This window comes from Erpetoichthys calabaricus, chromosome 1 (assembly GCF_900747795.2).
Source record: "Erpetoichthys calabaricus chromosome 1, fErpCal1.3, whole genome shotgun sequence".
In the NCBI taxonomy this organism is placed as follows: domain Eukaryota; kingdom Metazoa; phylum Chordata; class Cladistia; order Polypteriformes; family Polypteridae; genus Erpetoichthys; species Erpetoichthys calabaricus.
In genome coordinates this window covers 341,870,118-341,897,910 of record NC_041394.2, presented here as the reverse complement: position 1 = coordinate 341,897,910, position 27,793 = coordinate 341,870,118, and the positions used below count along the sequence as shown (strand labels likewise).

The following is a 27,793-nucleotide window of genomic DNA, read 5'->3' as shown; positions in this document are numbered from 1 at the left end:
CAAATACTGGAGTTTGTAAATGAATGAGGGCGTTTTAAAAATTCAATGGTTTACGCATAAATGTTTATTTTCGTATCCATAACTTACCTTAAATGCTAACGGGAATTGTCAATTACAACTCACTGTTTTCAAGAACCTGCCGTCTGCCTTCATGTTGAAGCGAACAGCAGAGCTGTCGGGGACTTTTATTCTGTTGAATTTTGTTGCCTGCGTCACTGTATTTGTCGCTGCCGCGTGACGCCATCAAAGGGCGACGGAGGCTGAAACAACACTCTGCCGTTTGGCACTTGAGTGGGTAGACAGAGCAAGAGATGAGAGGCTGGTATCAAGTGAGGCAGAAGTGCGAATGAGTTTAGAAATAATTACCAAGAGACAGACAGAGAGGGTAAGTGCTCTGCTCGCGGTTTGTGGACGTGTGAGTTTTCATTCGCTTACTGCCCGAAATTTGAATAACAGGCGAACGTGTCCGTCAGCCCACAACTGAACTTTGCTCGAATGAATACCTATGTGGTCCGCTTGGCTTTCCAACTCATCTGTGTGTATTTGCTTTACCTAATCGGGTTCACATCGCCCACACACCGCCCTTCATCTGTTCATTTCTTTTCGTATCTCCCTTCAGTCGTGCTCTTCTCAAATCGCCGAGTTCGTGGAGGCGGCCATTCCTTACAAGCTGCCCTTTGATTTCTGCTTTTCTTTCATCGTCCAGTCTTCGATGTTCAGTTTAAAGAGGTCAGTGGAGCTAATGACCGGGTGTACATTAAAAGAGCAACAACGACATATACGCGTCTGATAAGTAAAAGAGAAAAACGAACTGAACAAATAGGAATTCGTGACAGTGGAGAAGAATCCGAGTGGATACGAGCTGAGAACGAATACACATATATACTGTAAAGTAAGAAAAAAATTGATGTGCTGCCTCACTGTTTTATTACTCATTTAACTTTCCTGTAGAAATGAACACTGATAACTAGAATAGGTGTTGGACTTCATCATCCTCACTGTGTGTGTGTGTGTGTGTGTCTATATACAAACTGCTTAATTCAGTTTAAATAGCATACACTTACAGTCATGGCCGTAATTATCAGCGCCCCTGGAATTTTCCCAAACAATGCACCATTTCTCCCAGAAAATTGTTGCAATTACAAATGTTTTGGTATACATGTTTATTTCCTTTATGTGCATTGGAACAACACAAAAAAACGAGAGAAAAAAGCCAAATCTGACATCATGTCACACAGAACTCCAAAAATGGGCCAGACAAAATTATTGGCACCGTTTCAAAATTGTGGGTAAATCGTTTTATTTCAAGCACAAGATGCTCGTTTGAACTCACCTGTGGCAAGAAACAGGTGCTGACAATACAGCAATCACACCTGAAGCCAGTTAAAATGGAGAAAAGTTGACTCAACCTTTCTGTTGTGTGCCTGAGTGTGCCACACTAAGCATGGAGAACAGAAAGAAGAGCAGAGAATTGTCTGAGGACTTGAGAACAAAAATTGTGGAAAAATATCAACAATCTCAAGACTACAAGTCCATCTCCAGAGATCTTCATGTTCCTTTGTCCACTGTGCGCAACATAATCAAGAAGTTCACAACACATGGCACTGTAGCTAATCTCCCTGGACGTGGACAGAAGAGAAAAATTGATAAAAGACTGCAAAGAAGGATAGTCCGAATGGTGGATAAACAACCCCAATCAGCTTCAAAACATATTCAAGTTATTCTGCAGACTCAGGGTGCAACAGTGTCAGCTCGAACTATCCTTCGACATCTGAACGAAATGAAATGCTATGGCAGGAGAGCCAGGAGGACCCCACTGCTGACACAGAAACATAAAAAAGCCAGACTGGAGTTTGCCAAAATGTACTTGAGGAAGCTAAAATCCTTCTGGGCGAATGTCTTGTGGACAGATGAGACCAAGGTAGAGCTCATCATTCTACTGTTTACAGAAAACGGAATGAGGCCTACGAAGAAAAGAACACAGTACTTACAGTCAAACATGGTGGAGGTTCTAAGATGTTTTAGGGATGTTTTGCTGCCTCTGGCACTGGATGCCTTGACTGTGTGGAAGGCATCATGAAATCTGAAGACTACCAAAAGATATTGGGACACAATGTAGGGCCCAGTGTCAGAAAACTGGGTCTGCGTCAGAGGTCATGGGTGTTCCAGCAGGACAATGACCCCAAACATACCTCTAAAAGCACCCAGAAATGGTTGAAGACAAAGCGCTGGAGAGTTCTGAAGTGGCCAGCAATGAGTCCGGATCTAAATCCTATTGAACACTTATGGACAGATCTCAAAATTGCTATTGGGAGAAGGCGCCCTTCAAATCTGATAGACCTTGAGCAGTTTGCAAAAGAAGACTGGGCGGAAATTCCAGTTGAGAGGTGTAACAAGCTTGTTGATGGTTATAGGAAGCGCTTAATTTCAGTTATTTTTTCCAAAGGGCGTGCAACCAAATATTAAGTAGAGGGTGCCAATAATTTTGTCCAGCCCGGTTTTTGAGTTTTGTGTGAAATCATGTCAGATTTGGCTTTTTTCTCTGTTTTTTTGTGTACTGTAGTTCTAATGCACATAAAGGAAATAAACATGTATACCAAAACATTTGTAATTGCAACAATTTTCTGGGAGAAATGGTGAATTTTCTGAGAAAATTCCAGGGGTGCTGATAATTTCGGCCATGAATGTAAGTAAATTGATTGGGTGAAGAATTTTGTGGATTTTTAAAATTTTTTATATATAATGACAATTCGTGTTAATGCCTAAGCTAGTACATTTACATTTACTTATTTGGCTGACGCCTTTATCCAAGGTGACTTACAACATTTATGATACAGTTGGTTACATTTCTTTTTAGTTTTCCAGTGGGAGCGCAGGCAGGTCAGGTGAGTTGCTCAGGGTCACACAGAGTCAGTAGCGGGATTTGAACACATCTGAAGTCCAAAGCCTTAACCACTACACCATACTGCCTGCCACTAGTAATGCCTGTTTCTGCGTAGTACAGACATTATTAAAGATTTGAGGTCAGTGTGACTGCCTTGCAGCTCCAGCAGACTGAATTTGAACCTCAGCCTGTTTATTGTGTGTATGCAGTTTCCACGTGTGCCTTGTTGTTTTCTCCCACTTTCTAAAGGTGTGTGGGTATAATGGACTGTCAAATCTAACTTGGCCTGGTGTGGTTGTGGACAATAACATGAGTGTACCCTTTGATGAGCCATAGTTTATATCCTGCCCTGTGCTGGTACTCTGGTTTTCTTCCCATATCCCATTGACTGCCATTTGTATTTGTTTTGTACCTGATTATGTTGGTCAGGAGGAGGCTAAGTAGCATAAAGTGGCCCCTATATGTAGGTTTATCATGCTGAGTTCACTGAGGCAGTGTGGGTTACCCCTTGTGCTACCAGGCACTCTTAGGTGAACACTAATGCCAGGCCTCTTCTGGACAAGGTCCTCTTTGTTTTAATTAAAACTAGGGGGCTCCTCCCCCTGCTTGCTTCGCTCGCCCAACCCCGGGTTTGGTTAACCGGATATACAATTTAAAGAAATTATTTTCATGGGAATTGTTACATATGCATTATTTTTACTTTTACTTTAAAACTTTAGTAAAAACAATACATGTCCTTTATTTCTGGCCCCGGGCGTGGTTAAGTCTGTCTTGCAGGACGTATAACGATGCTCGTGTTGTGACTGGGTGTGGCTGAACGCACGCTAAGGAGAAGCCATCTGATCATCTGCTGTAGAGCTGTAATGAATGAGTTATTTCCCCTACAACCCCACCCCCAACCCCCCACCCTGGGGCGCACTACGCACCAGCCACTTCGTGTCACTGCCTCTCGTGTTGTGAAGAGGGGGTCTGAACGCACACTAACGGAATACGGTCGCTCCTCGGAAACCCCCTCTTAAACGGTGATAGAATGGGAAACAAATACATTTTTTTGACTTCCTCTATGTTCGATTAGCTGGCTTGCTGCTGCTGCTTGTGCTGTTCTGTTGCACATGTTGCGCTGTGCATCGGTCATTTAAAAGCCTGTACAGCAGCTGTCCTTTTGTCTCACTTCCTTGTCTCGCAGGATCTTAAAGTGTCTCCGAGAAAATCACGTCTCAATCCAAGATTTTTTTATCATAATAGAGAGATATTCTTAAATGTCAGTAATCTGTGGTTCTTTGTCTTGACTCTCCTTTTATGGTTACCCATGAGAAATTGGTCAATTAGGAGCAAACACCTCCAGACAGCTCAAAGGATGACTGAGGCACACAGGACATTCACCACACCACCGTCGCAATATCAGAAGGAACTGGTAATTTAATAAGGGGTTTATGACTGTATTAAAAATGAAATGGCTTCTGATTTTGTGTGTTTGTTTGCAACATTTACTTCTACAAAGATGGAATCCATGAACATGAAACCTTATTCTGAGTTGCTGAAAACAAAGCAGAAGTTCTGTTTTAGAGTTTTAAACAGATGCCTTCAGACATTCATAAGGACTTGTTCCATGTATCTGCTGTCCTCCATCACTAAGCATCTTTTTCTAGACAGCTTGATTTGTAAACCCTGTGCTGAAGCCTAATGCTTCTTGTGCCACTACAGGAGTCTCTAAACTGTGCAGTCAAAATTGCTCATATTTGGACAGAAGCACTTCATATGATAAACTGACTAGATTAATTCATTGAGGGCTGAATATTTTTTCCAAAAAACTCAGTTTTCTGAAAAGAACACAAAGCAATGATAAGTCAACATAAAATGTCTGTTGCTTTGTGCTGTGCCTGCTGTTGGCGCATGTTTGGCATCTCTGGTGGCAGTGGTTGCATGGGCCTCACTGGTCAGCAGGAATGCACGGTGGGCCAGCTGCCTGGCTGACTTCGCAAAGCAGATGGGTGGTGGTTGCGGTTGCAGTGTGACGCAATATGGTTTGTACCTCTTGTCATCATAAGTGGTGGTTCTCCCAGGCAAACGTTGCTGTAGGCGCATCAGCTACACGAAAGTGTTCAGTGCCACGATCAGCTGGGGACCGATCAGATGATGCTGGTACCTCACTTTTGTTTTTGACATCCATCTCCAGATCACTTGCATCAAACTCGGAGTCTGACAGGTCAGAGTCCAATTTGACGAAATTACGTAAAATGTCCATGGAGTATTTTGCTTTGCACATTCGCTTTGGTCTCTTGCCAGATGTCGGTGCCATTTTAGAAGTTGTTTGCTCTTCGCTACTCATGCACGTGTAGGGAATCGAGGTTAAATCAACACAGCTTTGTAACTTTCCTTCTAGCAAAGAGAGTTGAACTAAAATGTAACGGTGAGTTTTGTTGCAGTTTACAGCTGATTACTGTCCTCTACTCCTGAATTTTGACAGATGTCGACATCAGCCCTGAAACTGTTAAGCATGTTGGAGAACGTCACATATGGTATTTACGCGTGTACCACACGCACATTTATTCCCGAAAATTAGCATTAGAAAATCAGGTGCGTGTCATACACGAGGACATTTTTTTTTTTGTGATGTTTACTTCTTCTGCTTGGACTCGCTCGTGTGCGTTCTCTCTCTCTCTCTCTCTCTCTCTCTCTCTCGCTCGTTCGCTCGCGCGCGTTCTCTCTCTCTCACTCGTTCGCTCACGCGCGTTCTCTCTCTCTCTCTCGCTCGCGCGCGTTCTCTCTCTCTCTCGCTCGCGCGTTTTCTCTCTCTCTCTCTCTCATCATGCAACAAAACAGAAGTGCATTTCATGGACAACGTGCCCTAAACGCTTTCTATACAATCACAACGCGCGTCGTACACGGGGCAAATTTTTTTCACGATTATCTTTGTAAACATTAGGGTGCATGTCTAACATGAGGGCATGTGGTACACGAGTAAATACGGTATATTAATTAAAAATCCAAAGTAGTGCTGGTTTATTGGACATTTAACCACACATTCACTGAGACTGTATATTTTAGTTCTTTGTTTTAAGTAGAAAACATTTCAGAAATAGCTTATTGTTATTATTATTATTATTATGAAGTCCTTACACTGCGATCAGACTGGTGAGTGAGACAGGACTGCCACACACCCTTAACGCTTGTATTGAACTGATCCGTTAAATGCAGGATGCTGTCAGTTCATTGAGTTACATATCTGATTAATTATGGGATGCATCAGGTTCCATTACAGTGGTGAATCAAACTTTTAACATCAAAATTACACACATATAATACAAATGAGCTCAATATAACTTAACAAATGAAAAAGCAAGCAAAAATGCATAGGTTTTGCATTGTAGACCTCCACCCCCAAACCGACACTCATATGCCAAAGGTTAACAAGAACGTGATACGGATTGATTTCAAACTCCAAATGCCACCTTCAGCTGACCAGCAGAAGGGCTGGAAAATAATAAAGTCAAAAATAATTCAAACCCAAGGAAACACTGATCAACACAGAGCCACTGTTAAGAGTAAAATGAAAGCTTATCACGTTCTAATAGCCACTTTGTTGGATGGATTATCGAGCAGGGTTAAGATTTAGCTGTTGAGTTTTATGCCTAAAGATCAAGGCTCCGGCTTTTAATCTCAATCAGCAAGACCCATCTTCTAAATCAAAGTAAACCCAAGATCATAAAATCAATCTTAAAACCACAATCCGCTCAAATGTTTACCTTGCCTGCCCATCTCAGTCAATACACACAGCGTCTTTTACACAGCATAGTAATCACCTCCTAGAAATCCTCACTCTCTAAGTGCTGCCCTCTTAAACCCATCAGCACAAGTCACACGTCTGCCCAAAGATTTCACCTCTGTGCTACCTACAGTCTCACGGCCCAGTTAATGAGCAGACCAGTAGAGCCTCACTCAGTAACTGACTTGGGCTACATAATTGTTATATTAACCTCGCTCTTCTGAACTTGCGCTCGAAAAACAAATTCAAAGCATGTGCACCGATTCCAACAAACACAGAAAGCAAATCAGCGCTTGGCACTTTAAACTCCATTAGCATCTGTCCCTGTAATGGCGGCGCAATAAAAGATAGATAGATAGAATTCTTTATTGTCATTATGCATACACATAACGAAATTTTTTGTTGGTAGGACTCGGCTTCATGGCAGAATATTTAAAATACATAATACACTATAAATAATAAAATAAACATAATAAGTATAAAAGACAGCAGCAATAAAACTTTAATCCCAGACTAATGTACTAAAGTACACCTGCAGAGACCAGTGATCTGTGTGTGTGGGTCTGCAGGGGAGTATTACGAGTGTGTGTGTTTGATTATGAGGGAAAGTGTGTGTGCGCATGTCTACAGGGGGGCAGGTTAGGGGTAGATGTATGTGTGTGTATCAGCAGGGGCAGATGGACTTCACAGCTCTGGGGTAAAAGCTGTCTTTCAGTCTGCTGGTGCGTGTTTTTATGTTTCTGTACCGCTTTCCCGAAGGCAGTGGTACAAACAGTCCATTTATCGGATGGGTGAGATCCGCAGCTATACATTTGGCCCTCTTCTGCACCCTTCCAGCATATACAGAGTCCAGGACTAGGAGACATCACCACTGTAATGTGTGTGGACAATATCAAGTTCTTGTGTATCCACATCACATCGGATCTGACCTGGTCTTTGAACACATCTCACCTGGTAAAGAAGACCCAGCAAAGACTCTTCTTTCTCAGGAAGATGAGACATGCTGGATTCTCTTCTCGGCTGCTAACAAACTTCTACAGATCCACTATAGAAAGCTTTCTCTGTCACAGTATGACAGTGTGGTATGGATGTCGCAGGAGATCAAATCAGGTCAGTCAGCCATTTACTTCTACAGAAGGGAAGTTCACAGTTCAACAGAACAAAGCACTTTAAAACTTATAATGTGAACTGGGGTGGGGGGGGGGTTATAAAACCTGATACTATAATCAAATATTATGATCGAGTCCGAGTGTAATAGGGGGATTAGGGACTTTTTATGAATGATTACCAGGGAAAGGGTTGTCTAACCTGCTGACAAAAACAGAAGGTAAGCACATGTCAGCCAAGGCTAGCAAACCCATTATTTCATTTGTTCATGGTCTTCCATTGCAGCCTGAATGTTTTCAGCAAAGCTCCTCATTCTTCTTCCCCTTCTTGACGTGTCTGTTTCTTAACACAATCCCATGGACCCTACTTGTATAAACATTCCTCAACATAACGGATAACACAATTCTTGGACCCCAAAAATACTGTTATTTAATCCATGTAGGCTTAAACCACAACTGTATGTGATGTTTCTTTCTATTGAGTCTGCACTCCGCTCCAAAGTTTTTCATGATTTGATGTGAAGTGCGGTGCTATCAACAAGCTATGAACTGACTGACTTGATGTAAACTTAACTGAGATGGTGTCATAAAATGAAATTCAAATAACTTTACATCTTGAATGGTGCATTTGTAATGAGGGTCAATTCTGCTCTTTCCACAGAAAACCACCTATTTATGGTAATATTTAGATGGATGTTAAAGAGAAGACATGTGTCGGTGATGCAGTCATGGAGGGAAAGACCACAAATGTTAAGGAGGAAGACTGTGAATGGGAATCTGTCCACTGTAAACAGGAGAGTCTGGGCATTAAGGAGGAGGATCGTGAACTGGGGTCAGTGGACATTAAAGAAGAGGCCGAAGAGAAGTCTGTCAGTATTGAGACACACAACCATACAAGTTTGGAGGCAGCTGAGGAAGACACCCTTCATAATGGGTGTCAAGATGAATTGGTGACTGGGTTAGACTCTTCTCAAAGCAGACCCTGTTCATCTCCAGAACCTTCTGTCAATGTAAAATCTGAATCATTAGAGTCTGACGCAAAGAGGACTGAGAAAATTGCATCTGTTAGAACTTGCAAAGATCAGCCACCACCTACAAAAAAGTCTGGAGAAAGTAAGTATAGAATAATAATGTGCAAGTTTTAAGATTGGTGATTGTGGCCCTGAAAGAGGTGGGTTTTGTGTTTTTATGTTGTTTTTTATTTTGTTTTTCATGCAGTTTCAGAGTTCATCAATGTTAATGTTGTAAGACTTAGTAATTTGCTGTTCTTCTGTTATAGTTGTGTTTTTATGCAAAAGTTCCAAGCATGTCATAAAAAAGAGTGCTCAACAGAAGGACAGTTGTATGTAAACCCTTTGGAATTCCCAGGATATTTGCTTTTATTCCTCTTAATAATGCGGTCTGATCTTCAACTCAATAGTCCCAATAGCAGATAAACCCAGTCTCCATAAACTAATAACACAGAATTGGACACCTTCTTGTCAGTCCTGAACACATTTAAGCATTCATTAAGCATTCACTGGTCAGTCTTCTGTACTAACTAGTTGACCCATCTATAGCAGCAATGGCCTCCACCAAATATTTTGTGTAGCTGCTGGTCAGTCTTGAATTTCAGCCATTCCTCCTTTCCAAACTTTTCAGTTCGTTTAGGTCTGTGATCCCTTTCCTGATCAGTGCCCATATTTATCAAGCAGCTCAGAGTAGAACACTATCCTAATTGGCTCCAAAATATCAGAGTGATGCAAAGTTGGTCCTACTTTTAGGAGTTGGAACAAAGGCATTTTAATAATTCTCCTAATTCGGTAATCTGTTCCTGACTTCACCAGGATTTAGTCGAGCTTGTCCGCTGTCCTAGAAACTGCCTAAAGATGGCATTCAGGTAGAGGTTGGTATACACATCCCGGGAAGTGCAGAAAGTTTTGGAAGCACAGGACAGCAATGATCTTGATTTGACAGAGATGGAATGTTTGTAACATCTTGTTCTGTACACGATCATTCCGTATACAGGGAGAAGACATGCATGTTTTTTCAAAATGAAAGTGTTACTAATGTTATGTACAGAATGCACCTTTGCAATAGTGATGATTTGGGTAAGTCACAACCAACTATTTCTTGAATTTTGCACCAAACACTTAGATAGATAGATAGATAGATAGATAGATAGAGAGATACTGTATTACTCCCAAGGGGAAATTCTCATACTCCAGCAGCAGCATACTGATAAAGACAACATTAAATTAAAGAGTGATAACAATGCAGGTATAACAGACAGACAATAACTTTGTATAATGTTAACGTTTACCCCCCCGGGTGGAATTGAAGAGTCGCATAGTGTGGGGGAGGAATGATCTCCTCAGTCTGTCAGTGGAGCAGGACAGTGACAGCAGTCTGTCGCTGAAGCTGCTCCTCTGTCTGGAGATGATACTGTTCAGTGGATGCAGTGGATTCTCCATGATTGACAGGAGCCTGCTCAGCGCCCGTCGCTCTGCCATAGATGTCAAACTGTCCAGCTCCATGCCTACAATAGAGCCTGCCTTTCTCACCGGTTTGTCCAGGCGTGAGGTGTCCCTCTTCTTTATGCTGCCTCCCCAGCACACCACTGCGTAGAAGAGGGCACTCACCACAACTGTCTGATAGAACATCTGCAGCATCTTATTGCAGATGTTGAAGGACGCCAGCCTTCTAAGGAAGTATGGTCGGCTCTGTCCTTTTTTACACAGACAATCAGTATTGGCAGTGCAGTCCAATTTATCATCCAGCTGCACACCCAGGTATTTATAGGTCTGCACCCTCTGCACACAGTCACCTCTGATAATCACAGGGTCCGTGAGGGGCCTGGGCCTCCTAAAATCCACCACCAGCTCCTTGGTTTTGCTGGTGTTCAGGTGTAGGTGGTTTGAGTCGCACCATTTAACAAAGTCCTTGATTAGGTCCCTATACTCCTCCTCCTGCCCACTCCTGATGCAGCCTACGATAGCAGTGTCGTCAGCGAACTTTTGCACGTGGCAGGACTCCAAGTTGTATTGGAAGTCTGATGTATATAGGCTGAACAGGTCCGGAGAAAGTACAGTCCCCTGCGGCGCTCCTGTGTTGCTGACTACAATGTCAGACCTGCAGTCCCCGAGATGCACATACTGAGGTCTGTCTGTAAGATAGTCCACGATCCATGCCACTAGGTATGAATCTACTCCCATCTCTGTCAGCTTGTCCCTAAGGAGCAGAGGTTGGATGGTGTTGAAGGCACTAGAGAAGTCCAGAAACATAATTCTTACAGCACCACTGCCTCTGTCCAAGTGGGAGAGGGATCGGTGTAGCATGTAGGTGATGGCATCCTCCACTCCCACCTTCTCCTGGTATGCGAACTGCAGAGGTTCGAGGGCATGGAGGACCTGTGGCCTCAGGTGGTGAAGCAGCAGCCACTCCATGGTCTTCATCACATGTGACGTCACTTGAGGAAAAATGCAGATTTATATGTTTTCCACCACTCCACATGTGGTAATGTCAAAATCAAGCAATGGGCACAGAAATAAACGTGATTGCCCAAAGTGTGGACAGGCCGCATATGTAAGTTGTCAGGCGATATCACCGTATCAAGACACAGGTGTTCATGGATGCAGAATGTACTATAGTAGCCAGTATATTACTCTGAAGACAAGTGTGGCGGGGTGGGTGTTTGACAGCAAAACATCACACAGGTACACTGAACTTTGCATTCACTAAAGTCCTGGAATGTTTGTGTTACGGTACACAAACCTGGGAAGGTTCAAGCAGGCAGTTGCCTTACACAAGATTGTGTGTGGGGGTCATGGAGAGAGGCACTTCACTTCACAGTACACTGCAAGAGTGAACACAAATTATTGCTGAGGCTATTTTCAGTATAACTTAGTTTATTAAGGGTGTTCCATGGCAATAACTGCAGGAAGGTGATTCTTCTGACTGTGAACCGGTGGATCATTCATTGTTAAATAAACACACTTGCTATCAGGCTTAACTCTTTTAGTACGTGTGGCTCAGTTCTTCCATATCAGTGCTTGTTATTCATTATGTTGCTATGAAGTGGTAAAAATTACATGTAGCTTAGTGCAGTATCCTACCTTATTATGTTTTCCTTTTTCTTCTTCTACTTTGAATATTGTTATCATTTTTGTGGTGAAGCCACAGCGCTAGCATCAGAAAAATACAAATCATCAAAGATTTCCAGGAAAACTACAAATGTTATCTTAAGTTATCACTTTGTGGCTCGAGCTCCTGTAAAATCACGATGTTATTCCTTCTTACACATGAGCTCTTTTTCCTAGCTGGTAGTAACAGTAGAATGCTTCATAAATACTTCTCATGCTACTCTGAGATAGGACAAGGTTTAGTTCAATTCCTAGGATTAATAATGAGCCACTTGATAAATACAGGCTCAGATGTGTTCAGTTCACGCAACAGCATCTCTACTTTTGTGGAGATCTGGACTCTGATTCGCCATTTCATAACACCAGCCTTTCACTTCTTGTTTCATTACTGAACTTCTATTAAACTTCTACTCCCCTGACATTCTCCAGTTAGGTTTCTTGGTAACATTTCTTGTGTTCAGTTGTTTTCAATGGCCCTGAAGGATCAAGCTGTGATGATCCCTCCATTATGAGGTTTCGGTGTTGGCGTGCAGAGTTCTTATGCCTCCGGACATGGTGTTGTGCATTAGGACCAAAGAGTACTACTTTGGTCTCATTCGTCCACAGAACATTGTGTGGTGCGAACCATCCAGGTGGTCTTTTTTTAAGTTTGAGATGTGCAGTGATGCTTTTCTTAGACGGCAGTGATTTCCTTGACGGTGTTGCCCTTCCATAAACCTCATTCTTTCTAGCATAGCATAACACCCATTTTTTTAAAATAGTTACAATGGTACTATAATGAGTTAAACTGCTGTGTATTTAGGGACCTCTGTTCACTGGATATGCTAGCCCTTACATCTCTCTTTTTTTATAAGAACTGTTGCTTTTGTTCATCGGACATTAGTGCCTTCTCGTGGACACTGGACGAAATTAAACCCAGCAACAAAGTGACGGATGCCAGACATTGTATTGTTTTTTTTTTTATATACTAAGAGATGTTTTCTTTCCCATAGGCACATGGACTTGGACTTTCTCAAGTTAAAAAGATTTCTCTTCCCCCCCAGGATTTCTTTCCACCTCTGCTGTCTTGCTGTAATCTTTGCAGGATGCCTACTCCATTACTGAATTTGCCCCATTTTGTAAACCACTTGATTTCTGATTGTCGGACACCCAGCCATTTCAGAATTCTTTTGTCACCTTTTCCAATTTTTTGCATCTCTACAGTTCTTTTAATGCTGTTTTAACAACCTTTAAAAAGTATCTTTTTTTGGACACCTTAGCTATTTGCTAAACAAGCAAGCTTGATAAACTAAATGGTCTCCTCAGTTGTCAATGTTGTTACGTTCCTGTCCTTTATGTTCATGAACAGTTCTTATTGAGGAAAGCCGAACGTGCCATTATCCACACTTTTTGTACCTTTTCATAGGGCTGGGCACCTCCTAGCCACGCCTCCGGTCTCATCCCATTGGTTCAAGCACAACTCCAGTGAGTTTCTAAGGAGGTCATTAGCGTAGAGGGCCACAGATTGGACTATAAATGCTTTAATGATGTGACCAGAATTGACAGTCTGAGAGGTGGCATGATTGAAGTGTTTTATTTGGCTGTACTGTATTAATCCTGAGGGGAAATTGTCATTTTGTATGACCTTTGTATGAAAGGAATTAGTGCAGTGAATCAAAGCCACTACTTTAAAATAAATTCTCTAACAAGAACATGGGTACACAGTTGGAAACTTGTTAAGGGTAAATTTTTGCAGAAATGTGTAAGTTTTTCTTCAAATCAAAGGAATTCTGCTGGATTGGCTTTATTTATGAATTTGAGAATTTTTAAGGCCTAAAATTAGGTTGCCTTCTCTTCTTGAGCCTAAAGACATTTAATTTCCTTCAGTTTGTACCACTTCCCAGAAATTCAACTTTACCTCAGAGCATCAGCACAATTGGATACTGCTGTCTTTAATAATAATAAAATATTGCAGGATGTCCATGTCCCCCACATTAATACTATCGGACGACCACTTGGTGACTATTAGTATAGTGAACATTAGCAATTCCACAACCAAAAATAATAATTAGTTACAACACAAACCCCTCCAAACAACAGATATATTTCCAAAATAAAGTACAATGTTGGCAAAAATGTACCGACTCTGACTCCTAAAAAATTTAAATTGTAATGAAAAAAAATACAGCAAGTTCAAATGTCCCATTTCACAAACAACTGTCATAATTAAGTACTTATCTGATGTAAGAATAAAGCCCAGTGCATAGTTGTGTTACTACTAGTGTGAAGTTCAGTTGCGCTATTATACTACCTGACATTTACATATTGTAATCTGGATTATGGTACATTACAAAAAGTGTTTTCATTTTATTTCAGATATAATGTGTTTAACAAGTTAATTTGAGTGTAAACAAGTGTAATGATGTAGATGGAGGTGTGTGCTATGGCCTGATGTGTGTTTAGGGGTTCTTGTCTTTTGTTTAAACTGGCCAATACGGTAGAGAGTCAGCTTCGTAGCCAGTAGTTCTGTGCTAAAATGACGTGTATGTTGCATTCCTTCAATCAACATGGAAAATACATTAGCATATTAAATACAGAGGAGTCGGAGTCAGAAGTACTGGAAACTAACAAGTCGGAGTCTAAGGATTTATCTACCAATTCCACAGCCCTGAAGAAAACAAGCTAAAAAAGTCTTCTTTTTTCCCTTATTCAGTTCTTGTAAATGATTAACTTAAATGATTATTGTTTTTGTTATTTTAGCTATTTTTAATAACTATAACCAAATACATAATTAGTGGTGTGTAGTGGAGGGGTTTTCATGGTCTTATATGCTAGAAACTCATGAAGCCGTGTAGCTACGCAGTGCAGCCTGTCTACATGTTGTTGCAGAGCTGTCACAGGGTTATATTACATTTAACCCCTTGTATATGATTGGCGTGAAATTGCTTCAAACCGCTTCCAGCCTGAATGCAGCTGAGGTGGCATATGTATCCCGCCAATGCCAGTTGATGCATATTTGATACGTACCAAGGATCGTATTCGAAGCTCTGATCACGCCATCTAGCAGTCAAAGTGGAAACTGCATCCACCCGATGGAAGCAAAGGGTTGGTGTGGCTATTAATTTCAAGAAATTGTCCAAATTTGAGATAAGTTATGCTAAGATAAACATATGTACCAGCTTATTGTTTGCTTGCGTGCTACATTCAAATGAACAATCTCCACTTAATTTCAACAGTGTAATTGCAGACCACAGTACCTAAGAGGGCAGCTATGTAATGCCCCAACATCACGAAACGCCCTCAACATCAGTCACGTAACACCCATCGCATTAGACTATGGTTAACATTAGGGCCCCATTATGCTATGGTTAAGATTAGGGTTATCTCTGTCAAAAGGCATTTTGTGACTGTTGTTGTGGGCATTACCTGACCAATGTCATAGGTATTGCAGGCTGCAGCGAGACCCTTCTCCTTAATTTAGCATCTGCTTGACAACAAAAAGTGGCAACAAGGGGTTAAGAGGACTGAAAACAAACCTGCAAGGCCAGCCTTGTTGCCTATGCACTTAATGCTTCTAGGGTTGGCATGTGAGGCTTGTGTGCCTCAGTGGTCCTTAGATTGATGATGTTTGGAAATGTTTGCTCGTGACTGGGTTAGTCCATTGTTTATCTTGAGTGCAACTGGTACCAGAATACCAGTGATCCACTGTGGTGGTGTCTACCCTGGGGCTAATGGATCTGGATAGTTTGGTAAAGAGAAGTGCTGAGCTGTCAACTGATCATCGTTCGGTGTTGTGCTAACTCAGGAAGATGACCCACACAGGTAATGAAAGAGTGTGAGTAGGCCACATTGAGAGTTCAATAGTGGAGGCCATTAGAACCAGCTCTGGCCAGATGTCTGTTGGTTCATCTCATGAGAGCTGCCCTAGGAGTCTTTGGAAAACACTAGCAGTAAGACGGATTGTCCAGATGATGAAAGAGGTTTTCCATGTCACGTCAAGTGACTGAAATGAACCAAAAAGCTGGTAGCTTCCCATCTTTGATTAATAAAAACCTACAAAACGTGTTTTAGAAACACTTGTGTCAATGCCAGAATTAAGTATCCTTTGTTCATTTATCATTTTAGTTCAATTTAATTTATTTTTCTGTAGAACTCTTAATTGAGTACAGACTTGGAGATCTTCCGTCTATAATGCTATGACAGAAACAATTACACATAAAACCTATTAGCTGTCAGTCTCTGTTAACCATCAGGGCCAAAAAATACAAAAATAAAAAAAAGCACCTTCCCATACCTGTAATACTACTGCCGTGTTGTACGCTGTGAGCTGTGCACATTGGAACAACTCTCCCTTCTGCTAGCACGTAGTGTTCTTCCACAGCACCATGTGTCAGGCCATATTTTGAAATCATAGTGTCAGTTACGTACCTTCAGCTTTAGTAGCGTTTCGTAGCTTTGCTCTTTAATTTGCTATACATTGTTACGGCTCATAAATGTAAGTGTGTGGTGTTGAAATTGTCAGAAAACGGCAAAAGTGCTTCAAGTATTGCTTCAAATTGTGGAGTAGGAAGAACAACAGTGAACAATATAAAGCGTGATACCAACAAAATTGAAAAACTTGTTAAAAATGGAAAGCACCGATGGTAATATTCTGTTATATTTTGTTAATATGTTGTGACTTGCAGGCAGCTTGTGATGTGCTGTTGAGGAGTGTGTAATGAATGCTTTATGTAATGGAGCCAGGTGAAGGGCTTCTGTTCTGTAAGGGATGGGCACGTCTGTTAGGAGATGAGTGACAGGAGAAGTTAAGAGAAAAAGGAAGGTGCGGTGGAAGGAAGTTTTGAGTAGGGAGTCAGAGGACAATAAGTAGGAGTGTTTGAGGTATAGAGAGAAAAGGAATATGAGTGTCAGGAACTAAACTGATTGGTAGGGAAAGCTTTATTTTATTGTTTTGGTGGTGTGCTCCGTAACCCAGATAATGGAGTATAAGACAGGGCACCGTTTGTTACGGAACAAAGACTATAAGTAAAATGTAGAAAACTCCAGTACCTCCGAGTTGTGTTTCCTAATTACGCTGGTCATTACAATATTATGTTAACCCTTTAACCGCCAACTCCCTAAATATTCCCCACGCCAGGCGAAATCTGAACAATTTTCGTTTTTTTACTTTTTTACATTTTTTTTACATTTTTTACATTTATTCAAGCAGTATTGACCACTAAATGTTGTGTAAGTTCTAGAAATGGGCAAACACATAATAAAACACAAAATGTACCTTTTCTCAGGCTTCTGGATTTATTGTCAACTACAAAAATGGAACAGTCAAAAGTAATTCAAAAGTCAAAAGTAGTTCAGTCAATCATAGTTTCATTCCCAGTATTTGAGTTTGCTGTGCCACAGGCCAAAGCAGGGAACTGCACAAAGTCCTGGATTGCTGGGACACTTTGAGCAGAAGGTCTTGACGTCTCTACGCTGACCCTTCTTTGAACAGACATGACAGCGTTTTTCTGAAAGTCCAAAGTCCTTACATTCATCTGGCAACACTGCTGAAATACTACTCATAGGATCCTCTTTGCCAGTGTATACACGAAATCTATAAATGTAACCTGAATTCTCAGCTAAGCAAAACATCTTGATACCAAACCGTGCCCTTTTCAATGGTAGATACTGTCGAAACTGTAAGCGGCCCTTCCACGACAATAAACTTTCATCAACTGCAACTGACGGTCCTGGCATGTAGGGCAACTGAAATGCTTCAAATAAATGATCAATCAAAGGACGTAGCTTGAACAAGTGGTCGCGGTTTGGATCTTTCTTATCTGGCTTGTTTCTGTTGTCATTCAAATGAAAGAATTTCAGCAGCAAAGAGAATCGGTTACGTGTCATGACAGCTGCAAAAACAGGTGTTGCATACATAGGATCTGTAGACCAGTACATCTCAATATCTGGTTTTCTGATTATTCCCATCAACATCAAAATCCCAATGAATTTTTTCATTTCATTTTCATCAGTGTCAAACCAAGCACGAACACGGGAATGTGGAGGTAAATTGGGATTTTTTCTCAATAAACTGTGCTGCATACAGATTTGTCTGATGAACAAAATGTCTGATCAAATCAGGTGACACAAACAGCTCATAAAACTGCTCAGCAGTGTAATTGTTTACATCAACAATAAAGCCACACGTTCCCTCAAACGAATGCAGAAAAGGTAGTTCACCACGGGCAGCAGCCCAGCTGAGATGCTGGGGATACACCCACTCAGCGCCGTCATCCGATGCGTCTTCATTCACAGTATCATGCAGCGCACGTTGCTGCTCATCACTGTCGCTAAAATCTTCTTCAGAACTGCTACAATCATGATCAGAACTGTCCAAAATCGCCTGCAAAGCCTCACTTGAAGTCAGTTTACGTTTCGCCATATTCACAGCTGTTACATGCGAATCATGTCACATGACCGGCCAAAACAACCACAGACTTGTCGAAATACAACGTAGTAATAATACCCACGCCAAACCGTCAGTTATACTACTTGCCAGGCATTCATATAACCACAGGCAAATGTGCCGGATAATTCCGGCAGTATGGCGTTAGCAATAAAACAACGGTGCCGGATATATCCGGCAGAGGGCGGTTAAGGGGTTAATTAATTAATTTTGTTAATACTAAATTATATTTTGTTTTGTAAATAAACTAGCAAAATACCCGCGCTTCGCAGCGGTGAAGTACTGCTTTAAAATTTTAAATAATAAACTGAGGGAAAATGTACCAATAATTATTTGTTAAGGATCTCTTTGTATACCACGTTGTCAGTTCGCCCCTCCGGTTGTAATATGACCAAGCTGTGCGCTGAGCTTACTCTTGAGCATGCAACGTATAGTCGGCCATGTGAAAAGCAATCTTGCCTCAAATCAATGCCAACCTTTTGTAGGGTCTGTCCCTGAGACTTATTAATTGTCATTGTGAAGCAGAGCCTTACTGGAAATTGGAGGTGTTTGAATTGAAATGGGAGATCAGAGGGTATAACGGGGATGCGAGGAATAAAAACTCTCTCCCCTGAGCCACCGCCAGTAAAAATAGTTGCCTCAATTAGGTTCTTTTGCAGGCATGTGACCTGAAGTCTCGTGCCATTGCAAAGTTTCGGTGGCTGTAAGTTTCTCAGTAACATTATTGGTGCCCCAACCTTCAAAATTAGATTATGCTCAGGAGTGCCTGGAGGATTCAGAGTGTGGACCAAGCTGCAGGCTATGGATGTATATATGTACGTAAATAGGATTCAGTTAGCGTTGAGAACCCGCGTACCAAATTTCTTGAAGATGGGCCCATTAAGTAACAAAGACCGTTGGAAAGTTCAATATGGTGGCTGACAGTGGTGTCATACCACCGAAATAAGTATGTACATCGGTTTCGGTTAGCGCAGGGAAGCCGCCTACCAAATTTTGTGAAGATGGGGCCATAAATAAGAAAGTTTAACATGGCGGACGTTGTCGACCGTTATGACCGTTACGTATAGAATTTCGAAATGCAACCTGCTTAACTTTTGTGAGTAAGCTGTAAGGAATGAGCCTGCCAAATTTCAGCCTTCTACCTACACGGGAAGTTGGAGAGTTAGTGATGAGTGAGTCAGTGAGGGCTTTGCCTTTTATTAGTATAGATGTATATGTATATATATATATATAAAATATATACTCTGTGTGTGTGTATATATATATATATATATATATATATATATATATATATATATATATATATATATAGCTGTACCCGGCCACGCGTTGCTGTGGCTCAGTCTGGTTAAAATGAAAAGAAAGAAAAAAGAAAGCGCACGTTTCTAATATGCTTAATTTCACAATGCTTGTGGGTATACAATATTTTTTGTTGTTCCATTGTCTGTGCAGAATGTTAGACTGAATAATATTGTTAAGTTCGTAGACGCCTTTGTTTTTGGCTGCAAGAATAGCTCGTTCACTCAGCCAATCGTGATTCTTATAATTGGTTTGAATATTGGGAAATACTTTTTCAACCAATTCTTCTTTTGACGTCACTAAATTGCAGAAGTTATGAGGCAAATAAATTCGCCCTGAGGTCAGATCAACCGGCACCTTTCCGTTCCCAATTTCCAGATTTCTCCAACCCCGTTATTGACCATTTGCATTATTTGATCGTAAATGCCTTTTTGCTGAAGCGTTAGCTTAGGAATATTTGATTGCACGTACGACAAAAGATCACCCGTGTTGTAATTTTGTTCACGACGCAATTCTACATCGAACGAAGCAGCAGCAGATTGATTCGGTGATGGCATTCCCAATTGATTGAGAACTTTGTTCGCGATTTCTAAGCACAAATCTTCAATCATTATCAACGCTTAGTTGTAGATTTCTGCTGTGAAATCCATATTTATATTTGAATTTTACTTGCACATTCAATGGAAAATATCTTCAGCCATGTGCGATTTATATTTCTCCCATAACTGTGTTGGAGATGAAGGAGAGCAGGCAGTCAATATGATTGCAAACAATGCACGAATTTGATTTGGATGTGACATGTTGCATGCGTCATTAATGTATATATCCCAGTGTCGGTCGTTCTCCAATAAATTCAGAGCTTGACATGCACTTCGGAAAGTGGCATGTGTAACGCCGTTGACAATTCTCAATTGCTGGAAAGACGTCGGACCGGGCACATTTACCAACAGCATGTGAACAAAGAAGCATTCATCTTGATTGGGATGCACGGTGTACAGTCTGCCTATTGTAGTTTCTTTGAATATGCTAGGTTGTCCGTTGACTCGCTCTCCTCGTTTGCGTTGTTCAAATGATTTTCTACTCGCACTCCATGTGTAATACGTAGGCACTTCTGAATACAGCAGTGTTTTCGCAAACACGTCATTTTGACATAACGTAAAGAAAGCAGTTAACGTTGTAGCCGGTGGATTCAGGGCTATTTGTTGCACATTTGCAGCTGTGAAATAAACGCGTTGTCCATTTTCTAGATGTACTACTAAGGGAACAACATCTGGACCTCGTTTATGTATGGAAAATGAAAGAATTCGCCATACAGCTTCATTGCTGCTTTATGTATCTTCCAGCCTAATACTGTGCGATTTCATCGATATGTATGACCGCATTCCTATCACTTCTTTCTGGTTGCACGCCAAAAACTGCCATGTCGCTGCCTTTATTCACGTACTTACAAATGTATTTGATCAAAACATTGAAATAGAATCGTAAAATATTTAGTATAGTGTGTGTTGCTTTTACGTCAGATGGCGCTGTGTTTTCAAAAAAAGCATGTTTTTACTTGTCACAGGTGTGACATCTATTTAATATGTATATAAAAACATGCGCGTATTCGAATGCAATGTTGTGTCAAAATTTCAAAGCAATCGGTGAAGAACTTTCAGAGAGTTAAGGTTTTGAACAAATGAACATTTACATTTTTATTTATATAGATGTATATAAATATAATATGTATATATATGGTTTTGGCTGCCAAGCGCTTTTTTTCCAACCTAGAAGACGTCTCTTGAGATCCGTTTAATCGCCTCGTTGATTGCATGTCTTCCAAGGTAGTTTCAATATCCATTTCCTGCAGCGAGTCATCTCCCCTTTTATGAGTGACTGTGTTAGTGGCCGTACTTCGTACAGGTCTTTGAACGCACTGAATACTTGTAACTGGTGTCGCCCGTCGGCTACTTTCGACAGGGAATGGAAGCAATTATTGAGTAACAAAAATTATTTGTAAGTGATTTCGCATTGAAGAAATAGTAAAAACTTGATCACTTGGGTCAATACCTAAAGAAATACACACAGCAAATGCAATTGAGAATACACCAGAATCTGTATGATTTAATTGTTGCTGTGTGTCTTCATAAACTATGGGAGGTTTGTAAGGAAACAAAGCATGAAGGAAACGAAGCTACTCTTCGGTGAGGTTGAATTTTTTATCAGCGTTTAAACTGTCATAGACATGAATTACAGCACCATCATAATAGGTACACATCCAGTGAGTCACTCGTTCAGTAGCTGCAGAAGGTAATATTTGAATATGTTTTGCATTTTGTGGAATGGGCATTATAGGTATGTCAGGAGTCCACATTAGCAAAACCTTTTGAGGTTGGAAAAGTGTATGCGCAGCTAAAATTTCGTTGAATTTGCTCATGTGATCTGTTGATAAATAATCATTATTTACCAACTCATTCATTGCAAAATCTGACAGTGGTAAGATCACTCTTTCCATAACGCTAAACACAAACACTAAGTAGACACTAACACTAAAAAATGGCAACACCGCCGGGAAGAACACTAAATGAGATAAAGTAAAAGTCTACTAAACTTTTTTATTATAACTGCTTTATTGTAGCAGGTGAGGGGACGCTCGCGCACGCTTGTTGTTGCCGCTCCTCCCTGTTAACAACACTTTTCGCAAAATTTGCCTTAATTCTGCACTTTCTTACGCTTGTTTTATTTAATTTATTGTACGTATAGTTCGTAGATACAGCTGACTCGAATTGCATGGATTTGGCTTAATATTTACAGATTTTATGGACTCCACTTTACTGGGAACAGCTGAGTCTGTAGATCACGGGACGAGACCTACGAATATTTCTTTGTACCTGACGATCTAGCACCTCGGGGTGATCTGTCTCCGTGATTATATTCGCTATGCTGATCTGCTCCCGTTTCATCTTACAGTACTCTACGACCGGGAACTGATCTGATGTTCATACTAACCTGGTTTATGGCTTATGGCTCCGGGGCGATCACGCCTGAAATTACCAAGCGTTACTGTTTATGGCTGTGTATTGGAACATCCAAATCCTGCTTCCCCCTCCTGCTGTGCTTTCTGCTGCTTGCTATCGCCGCTCACCTACGCTACCACACCCGCCTGTCCTACCGGCTCCGTTGTGCTGTGCTGCTTCTACACTGCTATCAGCTAAGTATCACTCACTATTTTAGCGCTTTGAGTACTGAGAAAAGCGCTATATAAATGTAATGAATTATTATTATTTATTATTAAACACTAAAGTACAAAAACGAAGTAGAAAGTAATACTAAACCGCAACACCGCCGGGAACACCAGCACACCGCGTCTACTTAACACTAAGAAACACTAAGTAGAAACACTAAAGGAAAAAATACTATTCAGTAAGTGCCGCGTCTACTAAACAGTAATTCAGTAAAGGAGAAAGGACGGCAAGACCGCGTCAGCTGCGGAGCTCAGCTCGGAGCGAAATGAAGTGAATGAAATGAGGTGAATGGGAGGGGAGATGATCATGTGACTCCCCCACCTGCCTTAACTCTCCGTCCCTCCACAAACATAGTCTCTCGGATCCCAACTCGCCTTTCGCACACCACATCTACTAAACACTAAGTAGAAACACTAAAGGAAAAAGTACTATTCAGTAAGCACCGCATCTACTAAACAGTAAAGGAGAAAGGACTAAACACTATGGAAAAAGAACGGCAAGACGGCGTCAGCTGCGGAGCTCAGCTCGGAGCGAAATGAAGTGAATGAAATGAGGTGAATGGGAGGGGAGATGATCACGTGACTCCAACACCCGCCTTAATTCTCCGTCCCTCCACAAACACACAAACACAGCCACACGGATCCTAACTCTCCTTTATATATATAGATATGACCATTCTCTAATGTGCAGTATATCATTTTTAAAGTAACTGTTCTGTTATCCGTTGTAAGAGACGGCCGGCAGCTCAATCCGACCGGGATGCCCCTGAGATGGAAGGATGGGGGAAGGCAGCTTTTCGAGGTTACTGCCTCCCCCAAGATGCTAGATGGCAGCTTCCCTGGACTGCAGCGGTGCCCTGGATTCCTGCAGGGTATTATGGGACATGGAGTTCGGTAACACAGCCCTGCTGGGTACCATGGGTGCTGCCAGGGGACGCTGTGAGAAGATGGTGGGAGAATAAATTCTCACCTAGCATGGAAGTACTAATGGATCACAAGGACGGAAGCCCCGAAGTACTACCGGGCTGATTAAAGAACTTGAGTTCTCCCTCTGACCCGGAAGTGCTACCAAGTCACGTGAGAGGAAGAACAGAGGCACTTCTGTAGTCGTTTAAATAGTCATTGACCCGGAAGAACCAGCAGGCAAGCCTGATTCGGGTGGATGGTGGATGAAGCTTGCTGGGAGGTGTGGAGGAGAAGAGAATTGTGTTTATTATTATGAATTGTGAATCACATGCTTATTTAGTGTGGCTGAGGTGCTTGGAGGCACTGTTTATAGAAGAAAAAAGAATTAAAGATCCTCTTTGTACTTTTACCCTGTGTCCTGAGCGTTTGTCTGTTGGGTTTAAAGGGGCAACAGTGCCACCTAGTGTTCACACCGTCTTTTCTTCTACAGTCTGTCACAGCCTTAGTCCCAACCCCTGAAAGATAATCAAGGTTTTATTGTACACCAGACAATATTTACACACATGAACATACAAATTAAATTGAAAACACAGTGTAAAAGAGCACATTGCAGTGCAAGCCATATAAATTATTCCTGCCATTAAGAATTTAAAGGAGACAGTCAATGTTACTGGTGTTTCATCACGCTGACCAGTCCTGGTTTCAGAGCAAACACAAATAACTGGACTCATCCTGGGTTTTCTAATTTTTTCTTCCCAGATCACTGTTTCTCCTGTATACCAGTACATTCATATGTTACTTTGTTCATTTCTTTGTTTTGCTTTGGTGATTTAAGGAAGCCATTTTGATATATGTTTTGGTGTAAGTGTTTTTTGTCTAAGTGTGGAGGAAATGTTGGGGTGGTTACTTAATTTTAAAGATGTTTTCACCTGTTTTGCATGCACTCTCTTTTATAAATGAAAAACTTTAATACCTTGATAACTGAAGATCATCACTTTTTACCTCTTTTATTCAAATAAAAAGAGCATATTTTGAATGACATTTTCAGACTGTTGACAACATTTTAAAGTAGTTCTGTAATCTTGTCAGTTGTGCCTGTCACACATGCTGTGTCTAACTTACAGTGATTGTGCTTAGGTTGAGTGTCTTTCCACATGCAGCTTAAGTTTTACAATTCCTTGTATTTATCAATGGCTGTTCCAGATTTCAACCAGCATTTATTTAATGTGGTTAACTATTGTCAGTAATAGTGCATTGGTTTGAAAATAAGCTTTTGTTTTTCCTTTTAAATTTCATACAGGAGACAACCCTCACTGCTGTTCTGCATGTGGAAAACAATTCAGTAACAGTAGTAATCTTCAGAAACACACCAGAATTCACACTGGGGAGAAGCCATTTTGCTGTATTGAATGTGGCAAACAATTCTTTGAGAAAAGCAATCTTCAAAGCCACAAAAGAATTCACACAGGAGAGAAGCCATATTGGTGTAATGAATGTGGCAAACAGTTTTCGCAAAGAAGCCATCTTCAGAGTCACAAACAAATTCACACGGGAGAAAAGCCACATTGCTGTTCTGTATGTGGCAAGCGATTTTCTCGCAGGAGTAGTCTTTGGAGGCACACAAGAACTCGAACTGGAGGAAAGCCGTACTGTTGTCCTGAATGTAATAAACAATTCTGTAACAGTAGTAAACTTCAGAGCCATAAACTAATTCATATAGGAGAAAAGCCATATTGCTGTTCTGAATGTGGCAAACGATTTTGTCACAGGAGTACTCTTCAAAGACACACAAAAATTCACACAGGAGAGAAGCCATGTTGCTGTGATGAATGTGGCAAACAATTTTCACAAAAAAGCTATCTTCAGAGCCACAAACGAATTCACACAGGGGAGAAGCCGTATTGCTGTAATGAATGTGGCAGTCAGTTTTCACAAAAAATCTATCTTCAGAGCCACAAAAGAATTCACACCGGAGAGAAGTCATATTGCTGTAATGAATGTGGCAAACAGTTTTCTAGTAGGAGTAGTCTTTGGAGGCACACAAGAATTCGAACTGGAGAAAAGTCGTATTTCTGTGCTGAATGTGGCAAACAATTCTGTAATAGCAGTAAACTTAAGAGACACAAAACAATTCACACTGGAGCGAAGCCATATTGCTGTTCTGAATGTGGCAAACGATTCTGTCGCCGAAGTACTCTTCAAAGACACACTAGGATTCACACTGGGGAGAAGCCGTATTGTTGTAAGGACTGTGGCAGACAATTGTCTGACAGGAGTTCTCTTTGGAGGCACACAAGAATTCACACTGGAGGGAAGCCATATTTCTCTGACAGGATCAATCTTCAGAACCACACAAAAATTCACACTGAAGAGAAACCATATTGCTGTTTGGAATGTGGCAAACTATTTTCACGAAAGGGCAATCTTCAGAGACACACACGAACTCACACAAGTTCACAGATATAATGGAAAACATGCTGTTCCTGCAACAGTCCCCTGTGGATTAAGGACTTACCCATGGATGGCTCATAAGTGGCAAACTATGACCAAAAATGAATGCTTAAACATGATTGCACTAGGCAGCAGCCTGTGCAGGTGACAACAGTAGAAATAGATTGTACAACTGATATAATCTGCCAAAACAGAGCTAGGAACTCCCTCATCTGGTTGCTGGGTGTGTAGTTTGGACTGTCACGACTAAACAGTGAGGTTCACTCCTGTCTCGATAATAAGCACACCAACAAACTTTAACAAAATATTACACCAAAAGAAGGCTTATGTTCTGAACTGTTATTAGGTAAAAATGAAATGTGCCATTTCTTTATCTGCCCAAAAATATTGTACTAGGGTGTTTAACAAGGTATTATAAATGGTTTTTGTAAGTGTGTGTGTCTTTAGTTTTTCTCAACTACATCTACATTTTTTGGAATTATTTTTAATGTGTGAAAAATAGAGAGGTTTAATATGTCAAAAGTATGTAAATTTAAGGCTTTTTATTTATAAAAAATATACAACTCAGTTTGAATTTCATGCATAATAGATGGGATTCTTCCAGGGTAACTACAACTACATTTTACTTGGCTTTGGGTGTTTCGTCGTAGGTTTATAAAGAACAATGTGATCATCATGTGATACCTTGTTTTTCTTAACGTGTGTACCTGCTCAATTTATATACTTACAGTTTTCTGACATTTTAACTGAAAAAATGCATCATGCAACTTCAAACAAATACTAATAAGTTGCCATGTAAATTAGTGGATATAAAAATAATTCATAATAAATTCTTTAAAGGTACCCTTTTCAAATCAGATTGGTCAAAAAAGAAAACACTTTGTGGAGATCACATGGATGCGATCGAGTTAAATTGTTTGTGGGATGCCTGCTGTAGCTGCGTTTTTCCAAAATTAACAAAGTTCAGCAGCTGTAGCATAAAAAATGGGATTCAACAAAAGCCTGACACGCTGAAATGATTCCACAGACAAAATATCTTCGTTTTTAAAAGTTTTAGTTAAAATTCAAAGTAAAACAGTCCACACAAAAAAGAGAAAATTAAAATAGCAAAAAGAAGAGAAAAATTCTGTTCAAAGCTTAAATCTTGTTACATTTATAATCGTTACAAATTGTTTCTGAACCATTTCAAAACAGTCAGAAAACTGTATGCCTGTCCCATTTCTAAGCTAAAAATGGGTCTTTTAAGTCGCAATGTACTGGGACCACCTATTCTAAACAACAACCAACTCAATAAACACACTGTTTCTTAATTATAGCAAGAAAGTTCTATCTCTTACTAACTTACAGGGAGTGAAACTATACCATTGTCTATGACTATGACAGAAATTTATATTCTATTCAAATTAAGCAAACATTAATACAGTAGAACCTCTGGTCACAAACATTTCTGAACACGTACAAATTGGATTACGATCAAAAACTTTGCATCTGTTCACGACAACACACTCTGGTGGCAAACAAAAACACTAGTGGCCAGTTTCCCTACGCGTGTTCATACGCGCCGATGATTTCCGCACGTGTTCAGTCTCTCCCTGTACATCGTTTCCATCAGA

General features: G+C 40.8%; 1 protein-coding gene across 1 annotated transcript; it reads left to right on the top strand.

Moving 5' to 3' along the window:
- Positions 1 to 254: 254 nt before the first annotated feature.
- On the top strand, positions 255 to 27,793 carry LOC114664981 (gastrula zinc finger protein XlCGF57.1-like). The gene is made up of 3 exons (XM_028819327.2): positions 255 to 385; positions 8,418 to 8,869; positions 25,030 to 27,793. The coding sequence occupies exons 2-3, from the start codon at positions 8,446 to 8,448 to the stop codon at positions 26,193 to 26,195; spliced, it is 1,590 nt and encodes a 529-aa protein (XP_028675160.1). The 5' UTR covers positions 255 to 385; positions 8,418 to 8,445; the 3' UTR covers positions 26,196 to 27,793.